General features: G+C 46.1%; 9 protein-coding genes across 9 annotated transcripts; 2 read left to right on the top strand and 7 right to left on the bottom strand.

Moving 5' to 3' along the window:
* Positions 1-4446: 4446 nt before the first annotated feature.
* Positions 4447-5301, bottom strand: H6S33_001338 (uncharacterized protein; the record flags this gene model as incomplete). The annotated part of the gene is made up of 2 exons (XM_044832705.1): positions 4447-5039; positions 5112-5301. 2 exons carry the CDS (start codon positions 5299-5301, stop codon positions 4447-4449), a joined length of 783 nt encoding a protein of 260 aa, XP_044694305.1.
* A 1195-nt stretch (positions 5302-6496) lies between these two features.
* On the bottom strand, positions 6497-7276 carry H6S33_001337 (uncharacterized protein; the record flags this gene model as incomplete). The annotated part of the gene is made up of 1 exon (XM_044832704.1): positions 6497-7276. The coding sequence occupies one exon, from the start codon at positions 7274-7276 to the stop codon at positions 6497-6499; it is 780 nt and encodes a 259-aa protein (XP_044694304.1).
* A 1069-nt stretch (positions 7277-8345) lies between these two features.
* Positions 8346-8959, bottom strand: H6S33_001336 (uncharacterized protein; the record flags this gene model as incomplete). The annotated part of the gene is made up of 5 exons (XM_044832703.1): positions 8346-8348; positions 8419-8599; positions 8662-8753; positions 8812-8845; positions 8937-8959. The coding sequence occupies 5 exons, from the start codon at positions 8957-8959 to the stop codon at positions 8346-8348; spliced, it is 333 nt and encodes a 110-aa protein (XP_044694303.1).
* Positions 8960-10451: 1492 nt separating this feature from the next.
* H6S33_001335 (uncharacterized protein) lies at positions 10452-13946 on the bottom strand (the record flags this gene model as incomplete). The annotated part of the gene is made up of 6 exons (XM_044832701.1): positions 10452-12003; positions 12056-12616; positions 12669-12693; positions 13117-13293; positions 13362-13477; positions 13534-13946. 6 exons carry the CDS (start codon positions 13944-13946, stop codon positions 10452-10454), a joined length of 2844 nt encoding a protein of 947 aa, XP_044694302.1.
* A 785-nt stretch (positions 13947-14731) lies between these two features.
* On the top strand, positions 14732-15437 carry H6S33_001334 (uncharacterized protein; the record flags this gene model as incomplete). Its single annotated transcript, XM_044832700.1, has 2 exons — positions 14732-15277; positions 15342-15437. 2 exons carry the CDS (start codon positions 14732-14734, stop codon positions 15435-15437), a joined length of 642 nt encoding a protein of 213 aa, XP_044694301.1.
* Positions 15438-15812: 375 nt separating this feature from the next.
* On the bottom strand, positions 15813-16640 carry H6S33_001333 (uncharacterized protein; the record flags this gene model as incomplete). Its single annotated transcript, XM_044832699.1, has 5 exons — positions 15813-15935; positions 16000-16174; positions 16231-16391; positions 16474-16515; positions 16587-16640. 5 exons carry the CDS (start codon positions 16638-16640, stop codon positions 15813-15815), a joined length of 555 nt encoding a protein of 184 aa, XP_044694300.1.
* Positions 16641-17506: 866 nt separating this feature from the next.
* On the bottom strand, positions 17507-20274 carry H6S33_001332 (uncharacterized protein; the record flags this gene model as incomplete). The annotated part of the gene is made up of 8 exons (XM_044832698.1): positions 17507-17952; positions 18011-18743; positions 18811-19042; positions 19124-19416; positions 19472-19531; positions 19588-19630; positions 19840-19931; positions 20182-20274. 8 exons carry the CDS (start codon positions 20272-20274, stop codon positions 17507-17509), a joined length of 1992 nt encoding a protein of 663 aa, XP_044694299.1.
* A 1362-nt stretch (positions 20275-21636) lies between these two features.
* Positions 21637-22195, top strand: H6S33_001331 (uncharacterized protein; the record flags this gene model as incomplete). Its single annotated transcript, XM_044832697.1, has 4 exons — positions 21637-21740; positions 21791-21817; positions 21883-22080; positions 22162-22195. 4 exons carry the CDS (start codon positions 21637-21639, stop codon positions 22193-22195), a joined length of 363 nt encoding a protein of 120 aa, XP_044694298.1.
* A 1347-nt stretch (positions 22196-23542) lies between these two features.
* H6S33_001330 (uncharacterized protein) lies at positions 23543-24248 on the bottom strand (the record flags this gene model as incomplete). The annotated part of the gene is made up of 3 exons (XM_044832696.1): positions 23543-23628; positions 23684-24115; positions 24167-24248. The coding sequence occupies 3 exons, from the start codon at positions 24246-24248 to the stop codon at positions 23543-23545; spliced, it is 600 nt and encodes a 199-aa protein (XP_044694297.1).
* Positions 24249-26847: the final 2599 nt, after the last annotated feature.

Raw genomic sequence — 26847 nt, 5'->3', positions numbered from 1 at the left:
TTAAAAAAGTGTGGGAGATTACTATAGCAGATCAATTTCCTTATCATTAATTTTTATTGAATTTTTTTTTTTTTTTCAGTCCGGGGTTTTCGCATCGGAGCGTGCATAACTATCTTGTATCTAGCCTTATCCTACATGCATAATACAAGCGTGATAAAGAGAGAAAAAAACGTCCATACATATCGTGGGTATGTGCACATAGCACGTAATCAATGGCCAGTACCGCCGTCCCCCCCCATGCAAGTAGAGTAGCTATTTCTCGGTTTCTACTTTCCGGCAACCCGATTAAACTCCGGCGGACCAGGGCCAACCCCAAATCGTACGGGTGGCTTTAGGTGCTTTCTATTATTGGACGCTCATGTGAACCGTGATAAGGAAAGTCTTTATTCTTAATGTGATTTGTTCCTTTGAAACAAGTTGTCAACTTTGTTTATCATCACACTTACTAGATGGAGTTATGGCAGATGCTTAAGACAAACCTTTGTCTGGTCGTGCAAATCACTGCCCCTGTGGCTTCTTTCTTGCAAAGTTTTTTCTCGAACCACACAGCTTGCAAGCCAGGGACTCTCATACCCAAAACGTCATACATAACGACTCCCTCGGTTGCGTAACGACACCGGAGAGGCCGGTGTGTAGAAAGAAAAAAAAGAAATAAAGAAAAATAACTGACGTGCGTTTCGCCACCCATCCTCGTGGGATAAATATTTTTTTTTTTATTTCCATGGTTCGGTTTCGTGTTTTCCAGAAGAATAGGAAAGTACAACCCCCTGAACTGCCCACTATATCTGTTGTGGCGGCTTACTTACTTTTACGAGGCTGATAAGTAATAAATAAACACCCTTCTCCCGGGGGAATAATAACGATAGTGGTGCCAGTTGGAAATCTAGGTAGTTCCGGAACCATTCGTATGCTAGCTAAGCTTTTCTCTCTCACGCTTTTTTCTTTTTACTTCTGCCTTTTCTCGCGTGTGCGCTCGATCCACATTAGAGGGTTTTGATAGTGACACAGGGGCCCACTGATTACTTGGGAATACTTTTATTCGACAGCAACATATGATTATGACTGTTGTGCTGCAATAATTCTTGGAGAAGAGAGAAAAACTCCTCGGCCCCTGAATCCATCCTTGCTGCAGGGACTGCTAACGTAATATGTCGCCGAGTACATATGTACCCTGAGTAGAATATCAAGAGCTCGTAATAGCTGTGTTTTAGGTATACCGGCAAATTGTGGAAGAAGAAAGAAGCAATGGTGAGGCGCGCATGCGTGTGTTCTATCTGTCTCACTGTACCTGGATCTTTCGATGGTTTCCTGGGATAATTCCAACGATCCTATGAGCATAAATGAGTACAAATGATACCCGTAGTCACTAAATACAACACCTGCGTTCATACAATATCAATCCTCAGGGGAAATTAAAATATGCAGATATCGGACAGCGAGATTGAAGTTTTAGTTGCGTCAATTAGTCAAGTTCAAACCATTCAACCAACTCCTCAGTCAGGCATGATTGTAGATCTCTTTGGCGTATTTGCATGGATTGTCGGTGAGAGAGAGAGGATTCATACTGGGCTGCAACGGGTATGAGTGATGGTTGATGACCCTCGCTTATAATTCTCCTTATATATACATATGCCCTTCATCCGAGGAGATCAATACATCACGTGCTAGGTAGTCTGCACGGAGTGGAAACCACTATTATCACTATCTGGGAATTCTAAAACTCGATGTTCATCTCCGCGGGCCGCGGAGGTAAGTATGTAAGAGTAACGGCCAAAGCAAACTTGAAGATTTGAGGTTCATCTTATGGGACTTATGCCCACATGTAAAGGTTCCCCGCCGGCTGTGGGAAAGGCAATGACAATCAAGACAGTCCCCGCATAAAGGCCACGCTTGATTGGTTCGATCATAGCTCCAATAAGAAAGGGGGGTTCCCATCCATGGGTTGGGTAAAGTACTAACGACCAACCGGGTTGCTGGGTGCAGTATTCGCCGGGGTTATTGTTAGTCATGGTGGATCACTCGACCATACGATCTAAATAGTTTTTAACAATCCTCTCTGTGGATTTTGAGACCTATCAAGGAAATAACTGAGACATAAGCGCAGAAACCGTTATGTGCGCCAGCTACTGTGTATGTGTCTCCAGTGAGAGGAACATTCTCAGACGATCTTACAATGTCAATCTTCGGTAGGCGGGAAGGAAAGAGTTGACTTACCTCGAGACAGCTGGATCGAGCAATCCGCATGGCTTCTGGTGTCGATGTTGGGTTTGTGTAATATTCGGCTGCTGTTTCGGAGCCGTTGCCGAAGACTGAACCCCTCCAAGAAAAAGGAGTGTCTCATACCATCCACGGCCTAATTGGGCCAGGAGACCGTAACTATGCTGGAATTGGGTTATAATTGTCAGACCCTCCATTCTTTGTCCTTTAAAGGAAGTGACGGGTTTTGCAAATGGGTTCGGGGATTCCGAATATCGTAGGGTTTACCGCATGCTCTGGGCGTTTGGTGGTGTGCTTATTAACGCCCAATATATGTTTTAGCACTTTCCTCAAGCTAGTCGGGGGTGGTGCCGAAAGTCATCGTAAACCCTAAGGAACCCGTGGCAGTAATGGAGCTCCGTCTGATGAAATATTATTGGCTCATGTTCCTCGTATTGTTCGGATATGTCATCAAGAAACTGTCCCAGGTTTAAAATACAGCTCAAACGACCAGTGCTTACATGCAGCGGTGCCAGAGCCCCCATTTAGCATGTTCCATCGTGATCGCTGCTAGGCAGGCGGAACTGATTGTGGGGTTGTATTCAGTGCATGAAGGGATCAGGTAGCATGTGCGAGGTGTTGGTCAGCAAGGGATTGAAGGATGGAAGAGTAGATGATGGTTGATGCACGGATTATGGATGATGTGGGCGGGAATGCAAGATCAAACGCGTAAATTACGGTCCTGCCAGTTCTTTCCTTTCCTTTCATCACTCCACCCCCACACCTCATTACCGCAATCACCTTCTCCGCATGTACTCACGCTTCTCGTTTAAACTGATTTACGAGAGACTATTGTTAAGACCCTCTTACTTTCCGTTATTTACCTAAAAAGTGAATGACCGTCCACTAGTTACACCCGAAGCACATGTACATGTAGTTATAATGCTAGACTCGTACATTCAACTAAAAGAGGGAGGAGCGTGACAATGTTACCAATAATTTCACATGATATACAGAGAATTTAGATGTTGCGGAGTTTGACGGCATGGACGGCATCAGATGCTAGTTTATGAGAAAAATGGTAGGGTTTATATGTGAATATATTGAGATATATGATCCGACAGGAAGAAGATAAGAGATTTTTATCGTAGGAACCTTGATACAAATTGGGCCCTAACACAATTTTTTTTTGGTTACAATATGTACAGATACCCGCGGCGGCCGCCAAAAGCTTTGTGGATTATATTTATGGCACAGAGAAAATGAAGTATACATGTAGTTCGGATATGTCTAATCTATCCTGGACCCGGTTATTGAATATATGTACATTATCAGCTCTATTGATTGGATTCCGACGCGAGTACTACAGGATATAGTTTTTGAATCTAAGTAATGTCCCGGAAGACTAATCATATTGAGATTCACCACCCATCACTCGGCCCATATCACCGATCGCCAATCTTCCAACATAGTGCAATTCACGCACAAGTACTCCCTAAAGCTTGTATTTTGGGCAAAGTACTACATGTACATTAGAAAGATGCATGCAGCACTTAAAAGAACAGGTTGTAAGGTGGTGACACTGCGTATGTGTGCCTCATTGTGTCGCAGCGCTGATGACGATGTACATAGCTATTTTTCCCTGTTTTTCTTCATTTCCTACCAACTTCGTACGTAGCTTGATAATTCACTTCATATATGTAGCAGCTTCTTTGAGGTGTGCGTTATTCACTGATTAGGTCCGGTTTCTCCTTACTATTTTTCGTACATCTCTCCTGGAGGAGCGACTTCAAGATACATCATTCTGCTACAGATACAAGCTTCATCTATATTTTATCACCATATATCTTCATAATCTGGCAACCATCACCGCATCGAGGTTCTTCTCTCTCATGTTTCAAAAACCTTTCTCCTGTAATTTATCCCATTGCTACAAGTAATTTCGCCACCCGCTTCAAACTACCACATGTCTTCATATGTATTATCTACACCCGAGTCACATCGAAATTCTAAGGGACTTGAGGGTTCCGAATACCTCGCTCAAGAGTGCATACACCTATCAATAGACAAGATCCTGCAGGTACCCGAGTATTGACCCTTGTGATTACACGCCGCATGAGATCATAGTAAGCACGTGTGTAATCCTCGGAACCACGTTAGTGAGGGGGAAAAGGCAGCAAGTACTCAAATTTTATTACTACACAAAAGAAATACATTTTTTTTCAAACAACTTACACACCATTAATGCATCTACCCTAGCCAGATAACCGTCCCCGCTGCCAGCACAAGCACCGCAGCAAGCTCACCCCCACGAAACATGTAGCTCTTGACCCCAGCGCTGTTCAATTCCGGAACAGGAGTGTAGATGGCCACTCCGTTCGGCCCCAGGATATCCGTCTCGGTCTCGGCGTTAGTTTTGTTTGCTTCAAACGTGTTGTTCAGCCCATAGCAGTTTCCGACAGTCGTCTCCGGCCCTCCCATCCACCCACCCTCAATGCCCGAGAAGATGTTTGCAATCGCCTGATTATGGCGCTCTTTGAACCATGTCATACCAATTCCCGGGTCTCCATAGATGCATGCTCTGGTTTTCCAGACCACAGAAGAGAGGAGACCACCGTCACAGACAGGATAGACGTTGATGGACTGCTGGTAGTATACAACATCGAACCTGCCAGTTGGTTTAAACGGATCCGAAGACAGTTCCCAACGGAGCATGAACGAGTCTGCGGTGCTGCTGTTTAGGAGGAGATATTCCGAGAGAGTATTGTTGCCGCCGTTGAAGACAATGGTGCGAGTTGGAGGTGTGAATGTGAAGTTGTCAGGCGCAAACAGAATATTGGGCCCTGTAGTGGGATATTAGTGGGGTCCAGGGAAGGGCAGGAGTGCGGGAAAAGGGGGGGGGGGGGGGGGCTTACAGCTTTGAGAGTAAAAGTCCCCAAAATGAGGGTAGATGTTGGCGGACACGGTAGTCACTATGAACTTTGTGCTCTCCTCCCCATAGAGTGAGTTCAGCGGACAGTTCACTTTGGGCTCAGGAGCGGTGGCATCCTGCGAGATAGCTTTAGCTACAAAGAGGAGGAACGATGCGATGATCGAGAACTTCATCGTGTCTGCTTTCTGCGGCTGTGCTCGATGGTTGATATTTTTTGGCAGATTGTGGGTTGTGGATGTGTGGATAAGTTTGGAGCTAGGGATGGGGTTTCGAAAGCCCAACTACAGCCACAGATGGATTCAGTGAATGTGCTGGGTGTGAGGGGAAAGAGAAAGTTTGTTTCAGCCAGCTAGCTCCATATATCAGGTCGTTAATTAAAAGTTTATATTATATGTTCCTCCCGTCTGAGGTGGCTCTCAGGCAACTATCCGCGGTTGGCCCTCCTCTTGCTAGATCGCCGTTTAATGTACCACGGGCTGCATGTGTGGGCAGGCAGACCCAGACTGCTGAAGCAGCGGGTGAATGGTTGGCTGGCCAGCTAAGCCGGTGATTCAATGGGCTTAGTGGCACGATATATATGGTATACAGCGGACAGTACTGGACTGCATAGGACTGGTCAATTGCGTCGTCAGCCAGCGGCCAACGAGGATGATCATGAAGGGTCCCGCCCGTACTATACTGTGTCATGCCCACGAGGGATCGAGAATACATGGGGGCCGGAGAGAGACATCAATCTGCTGCCGCCATAGAATTGATGCACATGTAGTGGCATCCAACGTTCCGTTCCGTTTCAATGCCAGCGTATCGACCCCCTTTCATCCTTTCATTCCTGTTTTTCTTTTTGCGGCCGCACCGGCGAGATCTCGAGAATGTGCCGGCCCGCAAGCAAAGCAGGAAAGCAGGCAAGCAAGAAGGCAAGTAATGTCACTCGATGCATGCAGGGTCATGAACTGTCATTCGGACAGGTTGCCGTCCACCAACCAACTGACGCTATAACGTCATTTCTGCTGTGGGCTGTGGGTATGGTATGGTATGGTATGGTATGGTATAGTTGTGGTTACATACAGATTGCTGTGGCGAGACTTGCGCGGGAGGGTGGGGGTAACGTGGTGCAGCGTCAATGATACACTTAGCAGGATATCTTATTAGGGGGGAGAGGGTGGGTTGATATAGTCTCGTCTTTGCAGGGAGGGGATGAAAGGGGGAGGGATGTGTTTCTGGGGGGATGTACAGGAGTAGAGAAGAGAGAAGGGAGGAGGAAGAAGAAGAAGGAAAAAAGAGAAGAATCGGTGAAACAAAAACTCCATATCAACAATTGCTATTCACTATATACAAAAAAACGGTCCTACCAGCCTCACCGCAGCAAACCTACCACCACCCCTTCTTTTCCTTCGCCGGCGTCTCCACCACCGCCACCGCTGTCTCCGGCCCCATCTCTCCCTTCTCCGCCGTCTTCTCCCTCTCCGCCGCTTCCACCAACGCCGCCGCCTCCTCCTCCGCCTTCCTAATCTGCTCTTCCACCCAATCCCCCTTCGCCTCCTGTACCACCGGCGCCACCGGCTCCCTACCACTCTTCTTCACCCCCCACCCTCCAAACCCTCCCTCATTACCCGTCTTCTCCAGCCCATGCGCCTTCCTATACTCGCCCCTCAACTCCACATCCTCCACCTTCCTCCGGCGCATCTCCGCCACGCGCCGGCTTTGGTCCTCCGTATGCTCGCGCACGGCCACCAGAAACAACCGCATGCTCTCGTAGGGGTGCAACCACTCCCAGCGCACATTGGCCGCGAACGGCGACGTCTTCAGAAAGTTGCGAATGGACACGGTGGCCGCGAGCGTGATGAGGATTCCCATAGAGATGTAGAAGTGTAGCACGCGGGAGGTGAGGAGTGTGTGCGCGAGCGTGTTGGGCGGCGGCATGGTGTTTGGGTAGCGGCGTGTGGGGTCGCGGGGCGGTTGCGGGGGGCCCGGGTAGTTTAGGGGGTCGCGGGAGCGCGGGGCGGAGGGGTGCGAGGGGTGTGTGTATTTTTTTGGTTTGGCAAGGACTTTGGGGGGCGTGGAGGCGTGGCGGCGGAGGGGGAGGGTGGTGGTGGGGAGGGAGGGGACCCGCAGGAGGGGCCGGCGGAGGAGGCGGAGGGAGGCGGACATGGTGGTGGTCTGGGGGTTGTCAGTTGGGGTTGAAGGTATGGAGGGAGGCGTGTGTAGTCCTTACTTGTCTGTCTGCGTGTCTGTGCTGCTGTGGTGCTCTGTGATGCTCTGTGAATGACCGCAATCGCAATCGCAATTGCTCCCGCAGCCGGTGGGGGTGAGGATATGCGGTGGGATTTATCTACCGCTGCCAAGAAACCAAAGAGCCCCACCATCAAGGGCTGTGAGCTACGCCGGCATGACGGGAAATTCGCCTGGTTCTAGGATATCACCAAAGCCAGTGCCCTTCAAATCGTTTTAAATCGGATCACTTCTGGGTTCTGGAATATCCAGCGAACTTAATATCTGGTGGTGTACTCTAGTTATTGCCGCCCAACCAACTAACCCTAGCCCTATTATCTAGTCTTGGATCATAAGCTGTCACTCGACTTCAATCTGAGGTACGCCGGGGGTCTAGTAAGCTTCCGCGGTCGAGGGCGGGGATTCTAGTTGCTCCAGACCTCAGAGTCAAGCTTCAGATATGAGCCGATCATGTGTAGGCCCAAACCGTAGGAGCACAGCACAGCACCGCCGAGGGGCGTAAATGTAGTCAAACCGATCACTTCACGGTGCCGAGTCTATCACCGCTCTATACATAGAGTTGCGCATATAAATTTGAATGGAGCCTAACTCCTAGTCCACCACGCTGGATTTAAACCGGTTTCTAGACACCCTAACTTCTAGATGTTTTCAAGGCTACGAAAGTGAAGGGAGTTCATCGGGGTCCGTGTTCACGTCAACGACAATTCAGTGTTGAAGAGGCTGGTTAACACCTCTTGTGGATGGCATTGAACATCGGGGTGTAGAAAAGGCTTGATACGTTATGCTAGTATAGTATTGAAAGCACTATCTCGGCCAAATGAGGTGCCCATCTATGATAACCATCACAAACGGCCATTCCACATGAAGATCGACCCCTCATAATCACTTTGTTGTATATGTATCGGGTGTGCCATATCAGAAATTCGGTATTCATCCAACCCCAAACCGACGTGATTATTGGCGTGGCACCTAAAGATGGCGGTGATGCTCACTGTAATGTCAGAGACATGTATCATCAGTATTCCGATATCGAGTGTAAGTAAAGGGCGGGCGATAGACACCACACAATCTAGCTCGGCGCTCTCAGAAGGCCTAAGATACATCCTCCTAAGGTACTCAAGCCCGGAGCCGGATCCTATAATCCTTTGTCTGGTTGTCTTTCCGATAGTAGATCCCGCCCTGTCTTCTTGATGGCTGGGCTGTATATGTGTGGCGTGAACTATCCAGTCTCCGGTAACAGAGCTTATGGGGCGGATGTTAGAGGTTGCTGTAGCATACATGTACATAGTAAGAGAGAGACATACAGTATGGCTGCTATGCAGTACCTGGTCTCGTGACCAACTGTTGATTGCGAAGAATGAGACCAACTACTGGGCTTGCGATTGTTTATGTCGATCTGATGGCTGGCCGTCAATCGTTGGTGCAAACGTAACTGGATCAGCAGAATCACGAACTATCACTCGCGGAAGTTGCAGCTTTGTCTTATCCCTGAAAGATGGTCGTTTAGGTTGGGTGTGGTAATATACCAGGAAGCCCAGCCCGGAAAGTGAGGGCTAGTGTATATGTATGTAGGAGTTACTTGAATCGTTTATGTTTGATCATGAGATCGTTGGAGGAGGTTTGCGTCAAATCTATCCTTTTTATACCAGCTTACATGTAGCTTCTATAGTTTCTGACAATATGTGGTCATCTAGAGTAGTTGTGACCACCTATCTATCTAGCATCCATCTACTGCAGCTGTCTCTTTTGACTTATGTACATACCCCGAAGTACTCGTCTCTTATAAATACTAACGGGCATTCTGCATGCACATAACTTTTGTCGTTCCGGGGCTGGGCTTGGCGCATAGTCGATCACTCGGTCACAGACAATTAAGATCGAGACTGAATTACATGTATACGTACTTACTCTCTCTCTATCACCGTGGCCATTGCCTTGAATACCTCAGTTGTTGGCTTTCTACAATCGATCGCACTTTTAGCATCTCTGACTATATGTCTTTTCGAGTATTGCTGAGGTCTGTCGCTCAACGGTTATCAAAATCTGCAGCTGTCTTGCGTGGGGATTAACAGTACTCGTTAGTGCTCGACCTCATCTGGGAAGCGCCTCTACCTGCCACCACATACTGTACAAGATTCGGACTTTTGGCCCAGGCGGTTGGTGCCGAGCTGTGAACGGTCTCTGTGTTTCCCGGGTCTAGATACCTCTCCGATCGAATAGTGAAGGTGAGAACCTAGATGTGTAGGATTCGGGAGAGTCAAGAGAACGCGAATTGTAGTACTCACTAAGTCATTTAGGTATGGTGCGCACACTCTTAAAGGTGATGGGGTGGCATACGGAAGATACAGAAGTGGAACAATTGTGGCTGCAATATGGCCTCATGGGCCAATAAGAGGGCCCATTTCTAGCCTTCTGCTGCATCACTGCCATGGCCTGATCAGGTTTGCTTCTTTAAGGGTATAAATGGGTATAATACTGTTCCACTTTGTTTAGTCTTGGCGCTTTTTACATACTAAAATACCGAATTTCAAGCTTGAATAACTTTTTAACCAGGAGAGATATCAAAAATCTGGTTGGTAAAGTTCTTCTTCATCACTAGTACTTCAATTTTACCAACCGGATTTTTCATAATTTGTTTCGTTGGAAAGTTATTCAACCTCGACCTCGCCCCAATTTTTTGACTACCTTTATGATTGGGCGCACCATACATAGATCACAGGACAATATGATGGACCTAGATGAGATACGTTCCTGAACAACGAGCATTGTTCTTCCCAGTAAAACTGTCATAAGACTGTTTCTTTTAGTCTTACAAAAGCAATCAAGTACGTTTGGCCTCTGGACGTTTACATGCGTTCTTGAGCTTAGTACCTAGATCTAAAAACGTACAATTACAGTACCACACGATCTTCCAAAATCGATCACAGTTTTATTTGTCAAAATGCCTCCCCGTTTATCCAACCTCGCCATTTAAGCATTCTATATGGCCCCGAACATATATTTCATCGATAGTATGTATTCATCTCTGAATCCACACCCGGCTCCATGTCAGCACATCCTGGTTCGGTCAAATAGGTGTATATACGGGGGTTACCTACATGTACTGAGAATCGAGGATAGGAAGTACAGGGGCTTCGTCTTGCTGTATGAGTTCATCCCCCGTCAAATCTTTCATCTCTGCTACCAATATTGCCTCTATTGAGTCATGCCCCTCGGAAATTGCTATTTCTAGTGCTGTTTTCCCGAACATGATATGATTGTCTCTTTTTGTAATATTACTGAATAGTAGACGTGTACTAGTACTCCTTACTGATATATCGGCACCTCTCTCCAACATCAACCTCACAATATCTTCCCAATCACTAAATGCAGCCCAGTGAAGTGCTGTGCTGCCCTCCCTATTTTGGGACGACAAGTCATACCCTTTTTCGATTAACATCCTTGCAATCCCGCGGTAACCAAATTCTATGGCATCAATCAAGAGGGAATCGGGCCGAAGTGGGAGATCGGCGAAGTTGATACGCTGAATCAGTAACTCGACAACTTTTTCATGGCCAGTCAAGATTGCCGATTCGAACGGGGACCAGCATGAATCAGATCCCCCAGTCGGGTCGACGCCATTTTCAATCAGTAGTTGCATTAACGCGCAGTGTCCGTTGCTAGCAGCTAGACCGGCTACTGTTGTTCCATAAAAATCTTGGTCAAAGATGTTTGCTCCATGATCAATCAAGATGCGTGCAATTTCGTCATTTCCCCGAAGTGCCGCAATCATTAATGGTGAACGCCCATTATCATTCAGGGCCATGATAGAAACAGCCTTTTTATTTAATAAAAATTTGGCCATTTCCTTACTTTCTGCCATTGCGACATAGTGTAATACCGTGTTGCCGTCACCGTCACAAACCGAGATATTGTGACCATTATCTAACAACATTTGGAATGCTAGACAGTGTCCGAGTTTAGCTGCCATTTGCAATGGGGATACTTCTTCGTGAAGAGTATAATATAAGTAGGATAAACTGTGACCCTGCTTTTCAAGATGATAAACGAGTGCATCTGCCGTCAAATTCTCTTCACAAGAGCGTAGGTGGGAATACAAGTATCTGGACGCATATCCAAGGAAAGGATATATTAGTCGAAGCTTATACGGAGAAACGGGGTCTTCATTGCAATTGGCGGTAAAAACATCAAAGGACAAGTAGGTGATACAAGTCAGCGCGGTTGTTAGATCTGAGTCTTCTGGAATAATGCGATTATTCACAAGGTATTCCTGGACTGTATAGTGAACAAAACGAACATTCTCGCTTTCATCTACTGTTACTAACCCCCCACAGATATCAAGTATGACGTCCTTATCTGGTAAGTTGAGCTCGTCAAGCTCATATGTTTCTGGTTCCACAGATATCGCCGTTTGCAATTCATTAAGCCGCAATATCCGCCGAGCTTTGATAATCCAAGAAAGAATCGACAATGCTAATTCCATATTGCTCTGTGGCTGTCCACGAATGAAATTCACTATCCGTTCGTAGGTAGGGTCAAGTGGGTTCTTCTTTGGGGCCATTTTGAGAGATGCGAGTGCCTTTAACACTTGTTTCGCGGAGACCTGCTGGCAGATAAATTCAACGTGAAAACGGACAAGCAGAAACCTATTAATGCAATTAAAGCCCATCGTGGATATCTGGGATATAATCTACTTACATTCCATTTGCAAAACCAACTATATCATCGACAATCCTATCTTGTAACCCCGCTTGTCGAACAAGGCGCCTTGCTCGTGTATTTCCCTCGATCTTCTGATTAATAAAGAGCCTGATATCCTGGTCTCTTGCGGAAATTATGATTTTTTTGACGTTACGAAAGGACTCTTGGATATCTTCAGGATGCGGACGACTAGTCAGGAACATATTGAACCCGTCCTGTCCAAGACGATGAAACAATGGAAGAAGAATAATTCTTTGCTCTTGAGCACATTCATCCAATGCATCAACGATAATAAAGACCTGGGCAAAGTTCTTTGAAACTGCACGAAGAAGGGCGTTTAACTGATCTAAACTCGGCCTTTTCGCCTCTTTGACCAATTCTTTGTAAAGCTTGTCGACCTCCGAGGGAAGCTTCGGCAATTTACAGGTCAATTGTTTTACAAGGCTGGCGAGAAACTGAGTGGGCCCTTGGCACTGTTCTTTAAAGTTGAAGTAGAAATATGTGACCCCAAACCTCTCGGTTGAGGCCCGGACCTCTAAGTAGTCAATTACCACAGAGCTTTTGTATTTGTCAGTTGCGAATGGAGAAAGGTGTACTGGGATTGATCTACCTTAAAAATGTTTTCCCGGCCCCGGCTATTAAAATATGGCGACTGTCAGTATATGCATCGTGGAAGCTAAAGTACCGATGGGTATCTTGTTCAATGGAGACATTGCAATGCAGCCCACGAGAAATAGTGGCTTTAACTTTATGGCCTTGCCTCGTGGTGTCACCCCAATCTCTCTCTGAGGCGTCTAGAGACTACTAAGTGGCGATAATTCTTTCAGATAATACACCAATACCCAAGTCTAGTCCATTAAATCACCAAACTTGGTTACCAATCTATCAATTTGAATAAAAGTACCTACACTTAGTGGTCTAGAGAACCTCTCTGATTTAACACTACTACATATTTAATATCATAAAAAAATGATATCGTGAATATGGCAGTACTTGTAGCATTGTGTCCATTGAAGAAAGCTCCATCATTCATGAAAGGAATGGGGTTCTAGACATACGAATACCATATCCACAAAGTAAGCTGGAACCTGGTTGCTTTTTGGCCCATTCTCGGAAACTCGGTTCTTCCAAAAGCCATGTACCAGTCCCTTTTTGCCTTTCGTTGCAAATCTCGAGGTGTGTCCTATCAAAATCTTCTGAGTAGAGCCATGCCAAGACATCCCTTCGATCTTCGTCTATTATTTTCGAATGGTTAGCCAGAAATTCTCCTCGCTGTGTACGTGACGTGAGTAGATGTCTCAACCAGCTTGAATTGTGTCGTGTTTATTAGCCCAAGAGTTCAAGGTTTCTGATATTTTTCGAATCCTCTGGACGGCGAGATCAGTCTTTTGGACATGATGTATTTCTTGTGTCAAAGACCTAGGTCTTAAGTTAGAAATATTGACAAAGGGTATAGTGTTTGAGTTTTGAATCACATGTTGTCAGTCTCTAAAGCGAGCATGAGTAGACTTTTTTGCCTTTCGATTCTTGTAATATGTTGCATCGTTTCTGCCTCTTTCAATGGCCATTTTATGCTATTAAGAACCCCTTTAAACCCATTCTTGGGCTCTATCTTTGCAAGAAGAGCCTTCAATTCGGATTCGCATTTTTGGAGGGGGCCATCGCTGCTATTTAGTGTTTGTAGCATAGAGAACTGCGGGTTTGCGTCCACGTATTTTTGAAGGGCAAAGAGAACCAGGTTCAGTATGCTTAGCTCCCTAGAAAGATCATGAAGATCGTTTGCGGCTCGTTTCACACCGCTAATATACGTGTACCCTATTGCTGTCACCTGTCCTGCGAGTTGTATAAGGCCAACCAAGCTTGCCGCGAGAGCTATTGCTTCGGCCATGGTAGTATTATTCGTAAAAGATTTTGGTGAGCACTTTGGATTGAGAGTTGGTGATGAAGTTATAAGTTATATCTGTCGCTACACAGCCTCGCAGCCCCGCAGTCTTGTATGTACTGCGGGGGCGTATTGTGCTATTGGCTGCACGTTTGGCAAATTTACCATACATACATATATCTTGGTCTCTATCCGACAGATTCAAGCCTAGTGCTATAATTATCAAATATTCCTATCGAAGCCCTGTCTTATCATTCTAATATTTAGTTACCGACTAAAACCACTCTATAGTACATACTCTATGTTGTTTTCGGGTGTTGATGAGCAGGGGAAGTTTGAGCCAATGGGAACGTGTTTGGTTAATTAGTCTATTCCCCTTCTTTTGCTTTACCCAGCTTGCATCTGCTATATAATATGTACCTACATATACCCCATCAACGACAACTTCAACTTCAACTTAGTAGCACGAGCGACATTTTAAGATCATGTCTAATATTTGGAAACCAGCTAGAGTAGACACAGACTAATAAAAAATAACTCGTTTGGACGTTGATAGTACTGGCCCTGGATACATATGTAGGTACCTTGACAAGAGAACTGAACAGGGTATTGATTCTCATGTAGTACTCTGCTAAGCGCTATCCATTGCTGATTCAGGGCTTAGGGCTTAATGAACATGTTAAATACGTCACTTAACATGGTGCAGCTATCCGACAACCAAGTCAGCAACCATCAGCTGGTTAAATCCCTCAAACAAATTCTACTAACTCATCGCCAACTATTTGACCAACATGAAGCTCTCCCTAGTCCTACTTCCAGTTATCTACTCGCTCGCTTCTGCACAGCTTCTCTATCCGCTTGACTCCAACAAAGGCGCCTCACAGAACAAAATGCCTTCACTCAACACCGATCAGACTCCTCTCCAGTCCCATGAAATACTGTATAGCAGCGACAAACCCACGGGCGCTCTGCTTCTCTCTGATAAGCTCTCCCAAGATAGGAGCATAGACATTTTTGCGGAGTTGACCAGAAAATTTGAGTCTATCTCAACTCGACTTTCTAACACTGATGAAAACACGACTGTATTGGCGCCGTCTAATGTTGCCGTTTCGAAACTACCAAGGAAACCATGGGAGGATCCAAATGATGAAGGGGCGGGTGGGAATGTTCTCAGCAACATATATAAGGGACTTGTGGGAGAGGATCGTGCTAGCAGAAATGAGAGGAATTTTGTCGAGGCTCACTTAATCGGCGTTTCGCCATGGCCAAAGGGGGAGAAGGTAAAGACCTTTCAGGGGAAGGAAATCTGGTGGGACATGGATGGAAAGGACAGGATTGTATGTTTCGATCATCTTCATCGCGTCTGGGTATTATACTTATTCTGATATTTTTGCGACATAGATTTATCCCGACGGAACCAAGCTTGCCGCGCACCGCGATATTAAAACTGTCCCCAACGGAGAGATCTGGATCCTTGACGGTGTCATCAATTACTGAGACAGCGGCAACTATCTTTCCTTCCGCTTGATATCATGGTCAAACTCACGCAAGGATCTTTTAGTTCGCCAATTTCGTATGTGAATCTCTAGGTTGTTTTTGTTTCTTACTGCTGTTGCCACTCATAATAGCTGTACTATTACTGCGTTCGTGTTTATTTATTGATGACTAGTTACGAAATTGCTCAATACTGTTTTTACTGCACTGTATTCACCAAGCGTAATCGAGAATATTTTTACTGGCATGCTTATATCTAACAATAAAGCTGGATGATACACAAACTACATTTTTCTGATCCGGTAATAAATAAAAGGACAGTATGATATCTCTATTGAATTCATAACAGAGCCTACTCCCGCCGCCCAGACGTGAAGTCTATTGAGCATCAGCCCAATCATACACCAGTCTTTTATAAAGTACCTGGTCGGTATCGTTTTTTGTGAACTTGAGATGGCGGACGTAGTATCTAATATCGTTGATAGTCTCAAACCCCCAAATCTATAATTCCCACACGAGATGATCAGTGGCGTCAAAAAGCGCAAAAATAACAAAACGATCATACCTGCTGCGCAGTCCACTTGTTCGCATCATTAACGACATAGCTTTCCACAGCGCAATCCGCCTCAACTTCTGGCAAAAAGTTCTTCTTCAGGAAGTCATCATCTAGCTCTGATGGCTTTATGCGCCTGCTCTTCCCTCTGAGTTTCCCAAAGATGTGGTCCTCGTGCTCTCGCTCCCTATTCCGCCCGTAATTAGTCCTGCTATCAGATCATCAGAAAGCGGGAGAGCATACGTCCAGTCTAGAGTCCTGAGCTCAGTGGTGCCCTGAATACCACCAGTAAGAGTCTGGACGATGTCGATGTGCTCGACACCATCGTCATCTCGGTAGTGTTTAATATCAAGGCACAGATTCGCAAGAGCAATGGCTTTACGGGTGAACCAGCTAATGCCTTGCTGTACCGCGGGACACCATATAGTCAGTATGGCAATTCTACCAACTCACTCGCCAATAATTTAGACGAAAGGGGGGAATTACCAATGTGAGAACATCATCAGTGTCGTCCGAAAGGGTCTTGTTCTATAACCGCAAATTGGTCAGTTAGTACTTTACTCGCGAACAGTGCAATTCCACCACAACTTTGAACATACCATCCAGAACTTTCCTGTCAAGTCTTTCATCGTGGTTGTTGCCGGTGCCGCCATTTTGTGTAGTGTTACTTGTTCAATTGGATGGGATATAGTTCAGTAGGTAGATGGATATAGATGAAGTCCCAGGAGCTTGGGAGGTCTTTATATGCGTTGTATGCAACGATGCGGGGGTACACGCGGGCTGCAGTAGTACCGGTGCTTTGCTCTATTTCTACCAAAAATAATTGCTTTTCACATGCAAACTCTACTGGATTGCCCTGTACCTACTCCATGTAGCCAGCCATCCCCCACATGTATGTATCAAGGGGAAAAGTAAGTATCTCGGTAATTGCTCTTCAGGGGCTCGGGCTCCGAGCTCGTGATATGGTGATACGGACAAGACGTTCTACCTGGGTGGCTTCAATCCTGCAGCTCGCTCGAAGACGAATCTGAATCGATGACGATAGGAATGGGACCGGGGTAACAGTAATCACAGCGTCATTGGCCCACCACGGGCACGGCAGCAAAAGTACCAGAATCATATGTACCTGCAATAAATAATAAACTACACAACAAACACCCATGCGCCCAAGCTAGAGGGGCATATAGAGTAGAAGTAACTACATAATAAGTAACCTAAATTTACCTTGTCCGTCCTAAACTTATCCCCATCCTATCTCTAGCGTATCAGCAGCGAGAGGGAGAAAGAATGCATAACACAAAACAGCATCGCCGATGGAAACTCGCACGGTGAAGATAAAATAAAAAAATACCCTCCTAATAAACTTACAATTCATCAAAGAAATGAAAGAGGTAACTGATGACCAACAGGTTAGAGAAAAGGGAAGGGCGTTAATAAATAATTAGTACTCAGATAATTCAGAGAACAGGAAATTTAACCAGTGGAGTCTGGAAAGAGAATAAAGACAAAAAGAGAAAAGCTAATTAGGCAGCAAGCTGACAAACAACCGAAATCTCTCTAACTCCCACATGCCCGCTGGGCTCCCACCCCCTCCACTACCGTTAACCATCCCACTCCTTGCTGCGGCGATGGCCGCACAATCAATGGTATTGACTGCGCCTGGGTTGAGTCTCACTTCATAGGCAAGCTCCTCCTTCTTTTTGAGCTGTGTGTTCCACATAGGGATCTGCTTGGCAGCGTTGTTGTTCACTTTGTGCTCCACATTAAATTTATGCTGCCGGCCCGAAAGGCCAGTAGAGAGCGTGGGCGTGATTACAATAGCTTGACAATCCGCCGGAAGATGTATAAAGAACTGGGAAGTCAATTTATGATCATCGGGGGAGAAGTCTCTCGTATACTTGACCTCCCCAGAAGTCGCTGATACCGATGTAACACGAAGGTTTGTAATCAGCGCACTCGAAGCGTCTATATTCCGGGCAATTAGTTTTAAGCGGCAAAAGCATGTGATAAGTGAATTCCCTACCTTTCCCCTCGGCACGATACTTTGGCTCATCATAGCCCCCCACACGATGAGTCGGTGGTGCCGGAACCGGAACATTCAACGGTATTGGGCTCTGTGGTGCCGGTGTGATACTCAATCTCTGCGGAGGCGGGGGCATTGATCCCGGGGCTGGAGGACTCATCTGTTGAGACCTTGGCGTCCGTGTCATGGAATTCGCACGAAGTGTAATAGTTTCATTGTGTGGAGAACCCGACCGCCCCAACTCTGGTTTCTCGGGAGTCCGGGACCTAGTTATTCTAACTGGTATGGGGGCCAAACCCCCGACTGGTAATGATGTCGCGGCAACAGGAGCTGTTGGGGTCGGAGCTGCCACTGGGACTACGGGGGGTGGGAGTACAACAGGGGTGGGCGTGGGAGGACTGGGCGCTTTCTTCGGTGATACATTTCCATTGCTCGTTTGTTTTGATGGACTGCTTGACGTGGAGTTGCCATTGGTGATAGGTGACACAGATGGCGCCGCCGGGGAGCTTGAAGGAGCCCTGACTTTGGGTGTTTGCTGTGCGGCGGCTGTCTTTCCAACGTTGAGTCTAATTTTTGGCCCTGATGTCTCTTGTGCATGTGGCTTCTGTGGTGATTGGGCGCGGTGACCGCCAACATTTATGCGCAGTTTTATACCGCTGGGAGCGCCGTTTGTTACGCTTGGAGCGTCTCCAACCTTTGCTTTTCCTTCTGCTAGGCGCTTTACGAAGTATGCCTACGTCCACAATACCATCAGCCCCACCATCTCCCATTCCCGAGCATGACTAAAGGTCCCAACTTACATTCAACTTGCGCGCATCCTTAACAATATCGCTTCCCTCGTCATTGAACTCCTCAGCGTTCTTCTTAATCAATGCGACTGCGTTCTCAAAATCGGCCCATCTGGTGTACTCGCCCTGTGTAACCTTCTTCTTGATCATATTGAGTGAGATCGGCTGTTTGATGATGCGAAAATATTCGCCATAAAGCTTTTTGCTGGGGAGGTTGAGGAAATAGTGGGCCACGGGCTCGCCTCTAAACTTGACAGTTAGTTCCTGTCTGGAGGAATTGGACATTTCCCTCTCCAGTGCAAACCGCCAAAGAAGTCAAACTCACGCTTCGTCCACCAAGGCCATCATATCCTCAACAACACCCATCATCGCCTGCTGCAGCGTCTGGGTCCCTCTACCTCTGATCGCTCTACCCGCTGGTGTATTGTCGGCCTCTTTCTTTGCCTCCTTTGACTTTGAGACTTCCACCATATATGCATCAATGACATTTTTAACTCGGATAGAATCGCTGTGAACCTGGCTCTTAGGCTTATTGTATGTGGCGGCATTTTGACACATGAGCAGAAGGTCGGCCTCAACATCTTGCAGTGTAGCGTAATGATTGTTGTTGAGCTTGGTCTAGCGAACGTGAGTGGGGCAGAAAGATTGGGAGGATGTGGATTTATGGACGGACCTGGATCTCATGCAGGGAGATTGGGTTTTTGATTTTTTGGTAATAGTCAGGATAATCCGCCTGCGGTGGGTGTTAGTGGTGGGGAACAAAATCAGGGGCATGAAGAGCTCGTTTACTTGGTTGGGGAGCTTCTCGAAATGTTGACGGATGTGTCGATTCCTGGGAGAAACATTATGGTTAGCATTTCATTCGACAGAAGCTATTTTATGTAGGGTGTAGTATTGGGAGAACAAGATCGGATGAGATGAGTTCGGGTTGAGTTGAGCGTATAAGAGCAACTACAGCTGCTACCAGTACTACTAATGCTACAGTTGCTGCAACTACTACTAGTATAGCAGTGTAATAATAGGATATATATCACAACCTACCTCTCCTGATGGTTCATAATCGCATCCAGCAAACCTTGGCCCAAAGCCTGTGCAGACTTTCCCGTACAATCAGATCCATTCTGCTGCACAGTCTTATGTCCCGTTAGCTAAAGAAGAGCTACCTATATCGCATATCGCAGTGGGGTAGAAGGGGTAAGGGGGGGTAGGCAGGTAGGTAGGTAGTCAGATAGATAATAGCTGAGCCTCATGATCAGGGATAGCCAGAAACCACGCGAGAAAGGTTGATTGATAGCTATCCCAAGGTCGCGTTTCCTCTCCTGTCCTTTCTTCCTTCCTTTACCTCCCCGGCCTCCCCCACCAAACAAGAACACAGAAACTTACAGATTGCTTTCTTCGTTTCCTCGCTCGATCATCAACGTCGGGTGTAGGCGAGGAGGCGGTTGCTTGTATATGAGCAGCTTTGCGCTTATCCATCTCTTCTATCTTTTTTTTCTTTTCGCGCGCTGGGCGGAGGGGAGAAAAATAGAGTTGAGGGAGTGCTTTGTTGAAGTCGGGGCGGGCGCTGCTGTTGGGGGAAACGCGACTTCGCGACTGAACTGACTGGCTTAGTGTGAGTTGGGTTGGGTTGACCAAAAGCGATGCGCGCCCAATACTTTTTTTTTTTTGTTTTAAAAAAAAATCAATATTTTTTTTTTTGATAATTGCTCGTTTTTTTAGTGGCAGTTAGAAGGACCTTTTTCAATAGCAACAAGCGTGATGGGGTGGAAAAACGGCGGCGAGCGATTTCACAGGTAAGGCGGGCGGGGAGGGATTCTTTTTTTTTTTTCCTTTGCGTTGAAGTCGGTCGCTGAACGTCAACGAACGGGAGGAAAGCCACACACTTTGGAACTAGGCGAGCTCTCGTTTCGAGAATGGGGGATTGATGGGAGATTACAAAGGGATTGTATGGAATTGTGGTTGGAGGGTCATGTGATATTGTGAATTGCCTCCAAACCATCCCATATATTTACAAGCCACACATCGCATGAGAAGAGAGGTCAGAGGTGAAAGAATATTCTCTTCCATGTAGGGGAGTATGCGAGTGAGTAACAGTAGTCAGACGACGATTAAGGCGTTTCAGGTAACGATGAGAATGGTGCTGCATTATCATCCAGAGCTTTATTGTACTCTAGGGCTACGTAGTTTGTGTATCTTTGTGATGTATGCGCAACTTTAGCCCATTTTGAAAGTAAACAAGAGAGGCGGCGCTGACTTGACGAGTTGACGCTCAGGGACTCCGCTACTTAACTATCGACTTTGCTCCCTATCGTCCACGATCCCCTTCTCCCCTCACAACATCTGCGAGATTCTGTTCGCAGAGCCATACTAGTACATTCGGTGTTTATCAGCTGTCGTTGGTTCTCAGCACACTTCCCATCCCCTTTCGTCAAAACAAAAAAAACGTTGGTTGCCATCGTCGCAACAACAATAGAACAGAGCCGCGCTCCCCAGCCAGCCCCCATTGAGATTCCCCAAAACCAAAGAGAACACAAATAGGTAGGCAAATCACGCGTTTGATCCGTCCCTTTCTGAAACCATTCCTCCTTGGCCGCCCTCCTACCCGCCCCCGCACACGCCGCACGTATTTGCCCCTAACCCTTCCCTCCCCCATTCAAATCACTCCACACCCCCCCCCCCCCCCACTACTTTATTAACCCACCCGCCCCGCCGCCTTCGCATCCTTTTCTGCGCAAAGGCTCAACAATCTCCAACTGTGCGCTGATAACTCCCACGCACCATCACCTAGCTTCGTCGCCGTAACCCTTCCACCTCAATCACACCTACTACAAGTATACCATGGAGAAAGGCTCTAGTTCCCGCAATCGTCGCCCGCGCATGCTCTCTGAATCCGAGAGAGAGCGCCTTGATGAGTTTATCGATCTGATCCATTACTCCGACCGGTAATCCCACCTACCCCCCTCAAGCTTAACCTAAACTGACACCTTGATAGCTACTCCGACAAGACCTACGAGTACAGGTGCGTGCATACGCCGCCATTAGAAGCTCCCCCAATCCAAATTGCGAAGCTAACTTATTGAACAGGCATGTCATGCTTCCCAAGCAGATGCTTAAAGCGATCCCCAAGGACTATTTCGACGTCGAGACCGGGACCCTTAAGATCCTCCACGAAGAGGAATGGAGGGGTCTCGGTATCACTCAGAGCTTGGGATGGCAGCACTACGAGATTCATGCGCCTGAGCCGCACATCCTCCTCTTCAAGTTCGTGCCCACTCCTCGATCGTAATTTATTTTGCGCTCGCCCATTTTCTTTTTTTCCTTTTGGCGATTTCTAGTTTAAGTTGCTGACTTTTCTTTTTACAGGCGCCCCAAGAACTTCCAGGCGAACGTTCAGTAGCCACGCTTCACGAAACGCAACGGAGGGATGAATCTTTTTTTTTCCTTATCATCACTATAGGCGCTCAAGGATAACGGATAAACGAAGCAAACGGAAACGGGCAACGAAATGAATGATTCTAAGAAGCAGGTTTTTAGTAGATAGGGATAAGAGATTAAAAGAAAATGGGGCACATACTCACGATTTTCTTTCTTTCTTTCTTTTCTTCAACTATACTTTTCAATTAACCCAAAAATCTTCATTTGGCATGCAGAGATTCGATAGCATTTTCCCTCTCTTCTTGCTGGCTTTTTTTTCTCTCTTTTTTTTCTGTGCGTGTTCTAGTCTTATAGCTAGCTGTCTAGTATTCTTTTCTTCGTTCTTCCTGTATTACTCATCGGTCTATGGCGAGCTCAGTTTTCTCACCCCTCGTACCCTATCCATCTCCATATATTTGCGCTCCTGTAAATACTAGTAATTCCCAGACACTATCTTCTGTACATGTACTGCCTGTGAATATCAACAGATCCTTACACGATGTATCTACATGTACCCAACCTAAATAGCAACGGCACCCTCCACTAGTGCCCGTTCCCGCTCCCGCCTGTTGTACCTGGTTCGTGGGTCGACGCTAGGGGGCTACAGTGACGTCTTTGTGTTTCACAGTAGGGTATGGCGCCCGGCGCCCAGGGTTGCCGTTGAAAACCCGATCAGTCAAGTTGAGTAGAATAGCTTCTAGACCAACCGTATGCTGCGCCTACATGCAATATTACCATGATCTAAAGGAGGTGTACCGCTCTTATTCTTCTTCTTCTTCTCCTAGCTTCTCCTAGCTTCTCCTTCTCCTCCTCCTCCAGCACCGTAATAACAGGTCATTGAAGAGTCATACATATGCTCTCGTTTATGAGTTCACCCGGAATTTCATGCTTACGGTCGTCTCACCTCTGATTTCTTGAGCTTTGATAACATGAGAGAGAGTTGAAAACCTATGGGTGTACACAGAATATAACCGCTCTGTCCTTTGAATAGGCGTAAATCGATATTATGCTGGGATTTATCACATTTTACATCCTCAATTCTCTGTAAAGAGATGGTGTCATGGGAGTACTGATGGCAAACTAGGTTTCACGTTTTCATGCGCCAAGTCACAGGGCGTATCGTAATATTTCAGACTTTGCTAAATCCAGATTGTTATTTGTAGATATTGAAATATTTATTTATCTATCCTGGTTCCCCCGTCTAAAATTACATCGTCCCATTCATACAACTTACGTTTCCTTCTACACTTAAATCATTACTTCTACATTTCCGCTTGCTTCTGGGTATTATTGTTTCTGTATTTTATTTTGGTCATCTTCTTCTCCTCCCTCATGTTGCCGTTTTGTCCTTTTTCTTGAAGACCCCCGTTACCTTCTTCCAGGCACCCTTAACCCATTTGACCAGCTTTTCCCAAGCTATCCCAGTAATTAGCATTCAACACTTATAAAAAAATAATAATCAAAGACTTACCCGATGGTTTGCGTCCACAAGTTGGGCATGCTTCGTGTTCAGCTATTCCATTGTCCTCTGCAACTGGCATACTATCCACCAAATCGCCAACGGAGCCCAACGGAGCCCATGCGCCTTCCCCAACGATAGGCTTTGGGAACGGGGAGCTTGGTGGTGTATCCAGCTCCTCTTCCCAAATACTCCACTCTGGATTTGGGCCTAAAAAGTTTCTCGGGCCCTCCCATACTGGCTCCAAACCCCTGCCGAAGGGCCATGGAGCCGAAGGGATTGCCTTTGGAAAGACTGTGGCTCTGTCTCTGTCTTTGTCTCTGTCTGATCCACCGTCAAGACCATAATCCTCTGAAAGGTCTAGAGGTATTTCGTCCACATGGTTAGCCAAACCACTGAGCATGGAAGGCTTTCTGAAAACGGGAGAGAGGTAATCTTCGCCCCCTGGAAGATATCAGTATACTATTAGGTTATTGTAAAGATGGGAACACTTACTCTTTTCAAGACACCGTAAAGGCGCTTGTAGTGTGAGGGTTGTAAGGAACCCTAAAAATAACAGCACGCTGTTGAATTTCATCTTGGTTGGTGAGATTGAAATAAAATCTCGAGTCGGAATTGAGGGTATATATGAAGAGGGATCTGTATTGTCTGTGAGAATTTAGTTGAAAGAGAGTGAGATGGACGGGTTTATATAGCCATTCAGACACCTCTCGCACCTATCATCTGTTCAGAACAGCCAGTACAGTCGCCCTACAAGACGAGATAAATCGTCATGGGCTATGCATATATATAGCGTCCGTTTAGCTCCCTCGATCGACAAAGTGAGAGTCCCCACGGTGATGATATTTTAGCAGTGGGCTGATGATGAATGACTTTAAGGAATTCTCGGGAGAAATATATCCACCCCGCATATACGAATGCAACAGATGTGACTATGATCTTCCATATAAGGCCCATAGATATAGGTGGTAGGTATATATCGTAAGGCACGCGTCGTGTATTCCAATGGCTATGACGAGATCAAGATATTTTATGAGAGAGGAGATCATAGTGTAAGGACTGCGAGAATTTCTAGCTTTATATGACATTATTGAGGACAGATTTTTGGGCCACCTATTCTTTGCCATAATTTAAGTCCATAGTTTAATTATACAGTTGTAATATGCTTAAGTGACAGTCACGTATGCCTACGACACTTAACCTTTAAGGACATATATACTCCGCACGAAATATATACTACGTGTACTTCGGACTTCTCGAGAAACTTACAGACAAAACCAGTGTCTCTAAGCTACATGTATATGTAGCGCCATAAAGAAACACCATTCTAATTTTGTAAAGAAGGCGCACATACATGGCTAGAACAGGGAGATATTATTCCAACTGGAGTTTCGAGGTATATATATGGTTTGTATGGATAAAGTTACCTGGAGCTGAACACCTCAAAGAGGTTCCACCATATTGGATAAAGGCTTATCGGTATCCGTAGTGATAAATACAGTACAACTGATGATACTGTGTTGCGGCGTTTTAATCATTGACCTTTGACGAACCAACTCTTTGTGACTGATATAGGGCTAAACCCGTGTAGATAACGTTCTTATTTGAAAAATTGTAACTAACCTAACTTAAATATACATGTATTTATAAATAAAGCTAGTTCGAAGGTGGTTGGTTGCGATGCGTGCATGCGGTCGTACATGTGCGGGGGTAGTTGCATATAATTACTAAGTAAGTATTGACAGTTGCAACGAGTCAACGACCACATACATGTACGTGGACATACGCATGTTTTTGTCGATATATTTGTTGATGTCACAGATCACGCTATGCTGTAGTGGATTCAAATTACATAGCTAGATATAGTTTGAACTTCAATTGTAGAAAAACATCATTGCCATTTTGACTCAATCTAGCCCGCCTTCGAGCACCAAAAATAGTGCGCACTAATTCACAATTTCAAAAACTCTTTCATCATCCCAAATTTACTTGGGGGGGGGGCTAAGAACTGCTCGATCGACCGCGGCGCTCCGTTTGTGAACAGATAACCAAAATACTCTTCTAATAGATACACAGGCGGAGAAAGTGCCCCTCGTATGGGGCCCACGGGTGGTAGCTACATGCTAGCCCCATAAGTTTTCCTTTTGTTTTATGTTTCTCCTTCAATTAGTCAGTTTATTCGTACCACCCAAGAGAATGCAGGCTGTTTTATTTAGGAATACTGGCAAAACATATCAGTTTGGTGAAACTTAGGTTCTGCCTAAAACCCCAATCAAGACCTCTCGCACGCCTGATTATGATCACAGAAATAACTTGAGTTTTCCTAGAGCAACAAAATACCATCAAACAAAAATACAATATTATACTAACTGGCCACAACACCCTTATAACTCTTTCCCCTTTAAGTATCAACCCCTCGGAGCTGAAATATTGCTCCTCACTATCGTGCGACACTCAACCTCTTAGCGAGTGATCTGTTGTGACCGTAGTAAAAGTTCTAGGCATTACATCACGTGATATATTGCCAAGAGAAACTTACATCATCCCTGCTCCCGTCGTACCGCATGACGGAAAATCTCTGGCCAACGTCAAAGGAAAGAAGAAAGAGGAAATAACGTTTGTGAATCACGGTGAGAGAGACGCATACGGAGGAAGAACCTGAAGAAACTTCTGGTTCGGTGCTCAATTGCTCGCTTGTTCTCTGGGCGCCCACATCCTTAACCTACAGGCGTTTGTGTGGCGGAGGATCTTCCTTCACTTTTGATTGGGTGTGTAAGCCACGGTGCCGTCGGTCGTCGTCTTTGCTTGGAAAGCGAGCGCCTTACGACCCCCAACCTGAACGTACGGTTCTCCCCTGGGCTTTCCGTCTGTTATTATCAACCTCGTCTCTATCTCCTTCTAAAAGTTCCACCCGATAGCTCGCGCTTCGCTCTCCATTGTCGCAGCGGGTTCACGCCTCCTTATACATATCGCACAAAACCACTCGCGTCGCGTCTGGTTGCCTCCTGGTTAGCAGCGGAACCGAAAGCAAAGACTGAGAGAGACAGGCCGGGGCTGGAAGAAACTCAGAAAGTCAACGCTCCAAATCTGATATAACCAAAAAAATAACTTTCTACTCCGGAGTGACATAACAGCAGAAGTGTAAGGAGGATAGGGCAAAAAATAAAACCCTAGCT

This window comes from Morchella sextelata, assembly GCF_020137385.1.
Source record: "Morchella sextelata strain SCLS chromosome Unknown scls_10, whole genome shotgun sequence".
NCBI lineage: Eukaryota > Fungi > Ascomycota > Pezizomycetes > Pezizales > Morchellaceae > Morchella > Morchella sextelata.
This window is presented reverse-complemented; position numbering and strand designations above follow the sequence as displayed.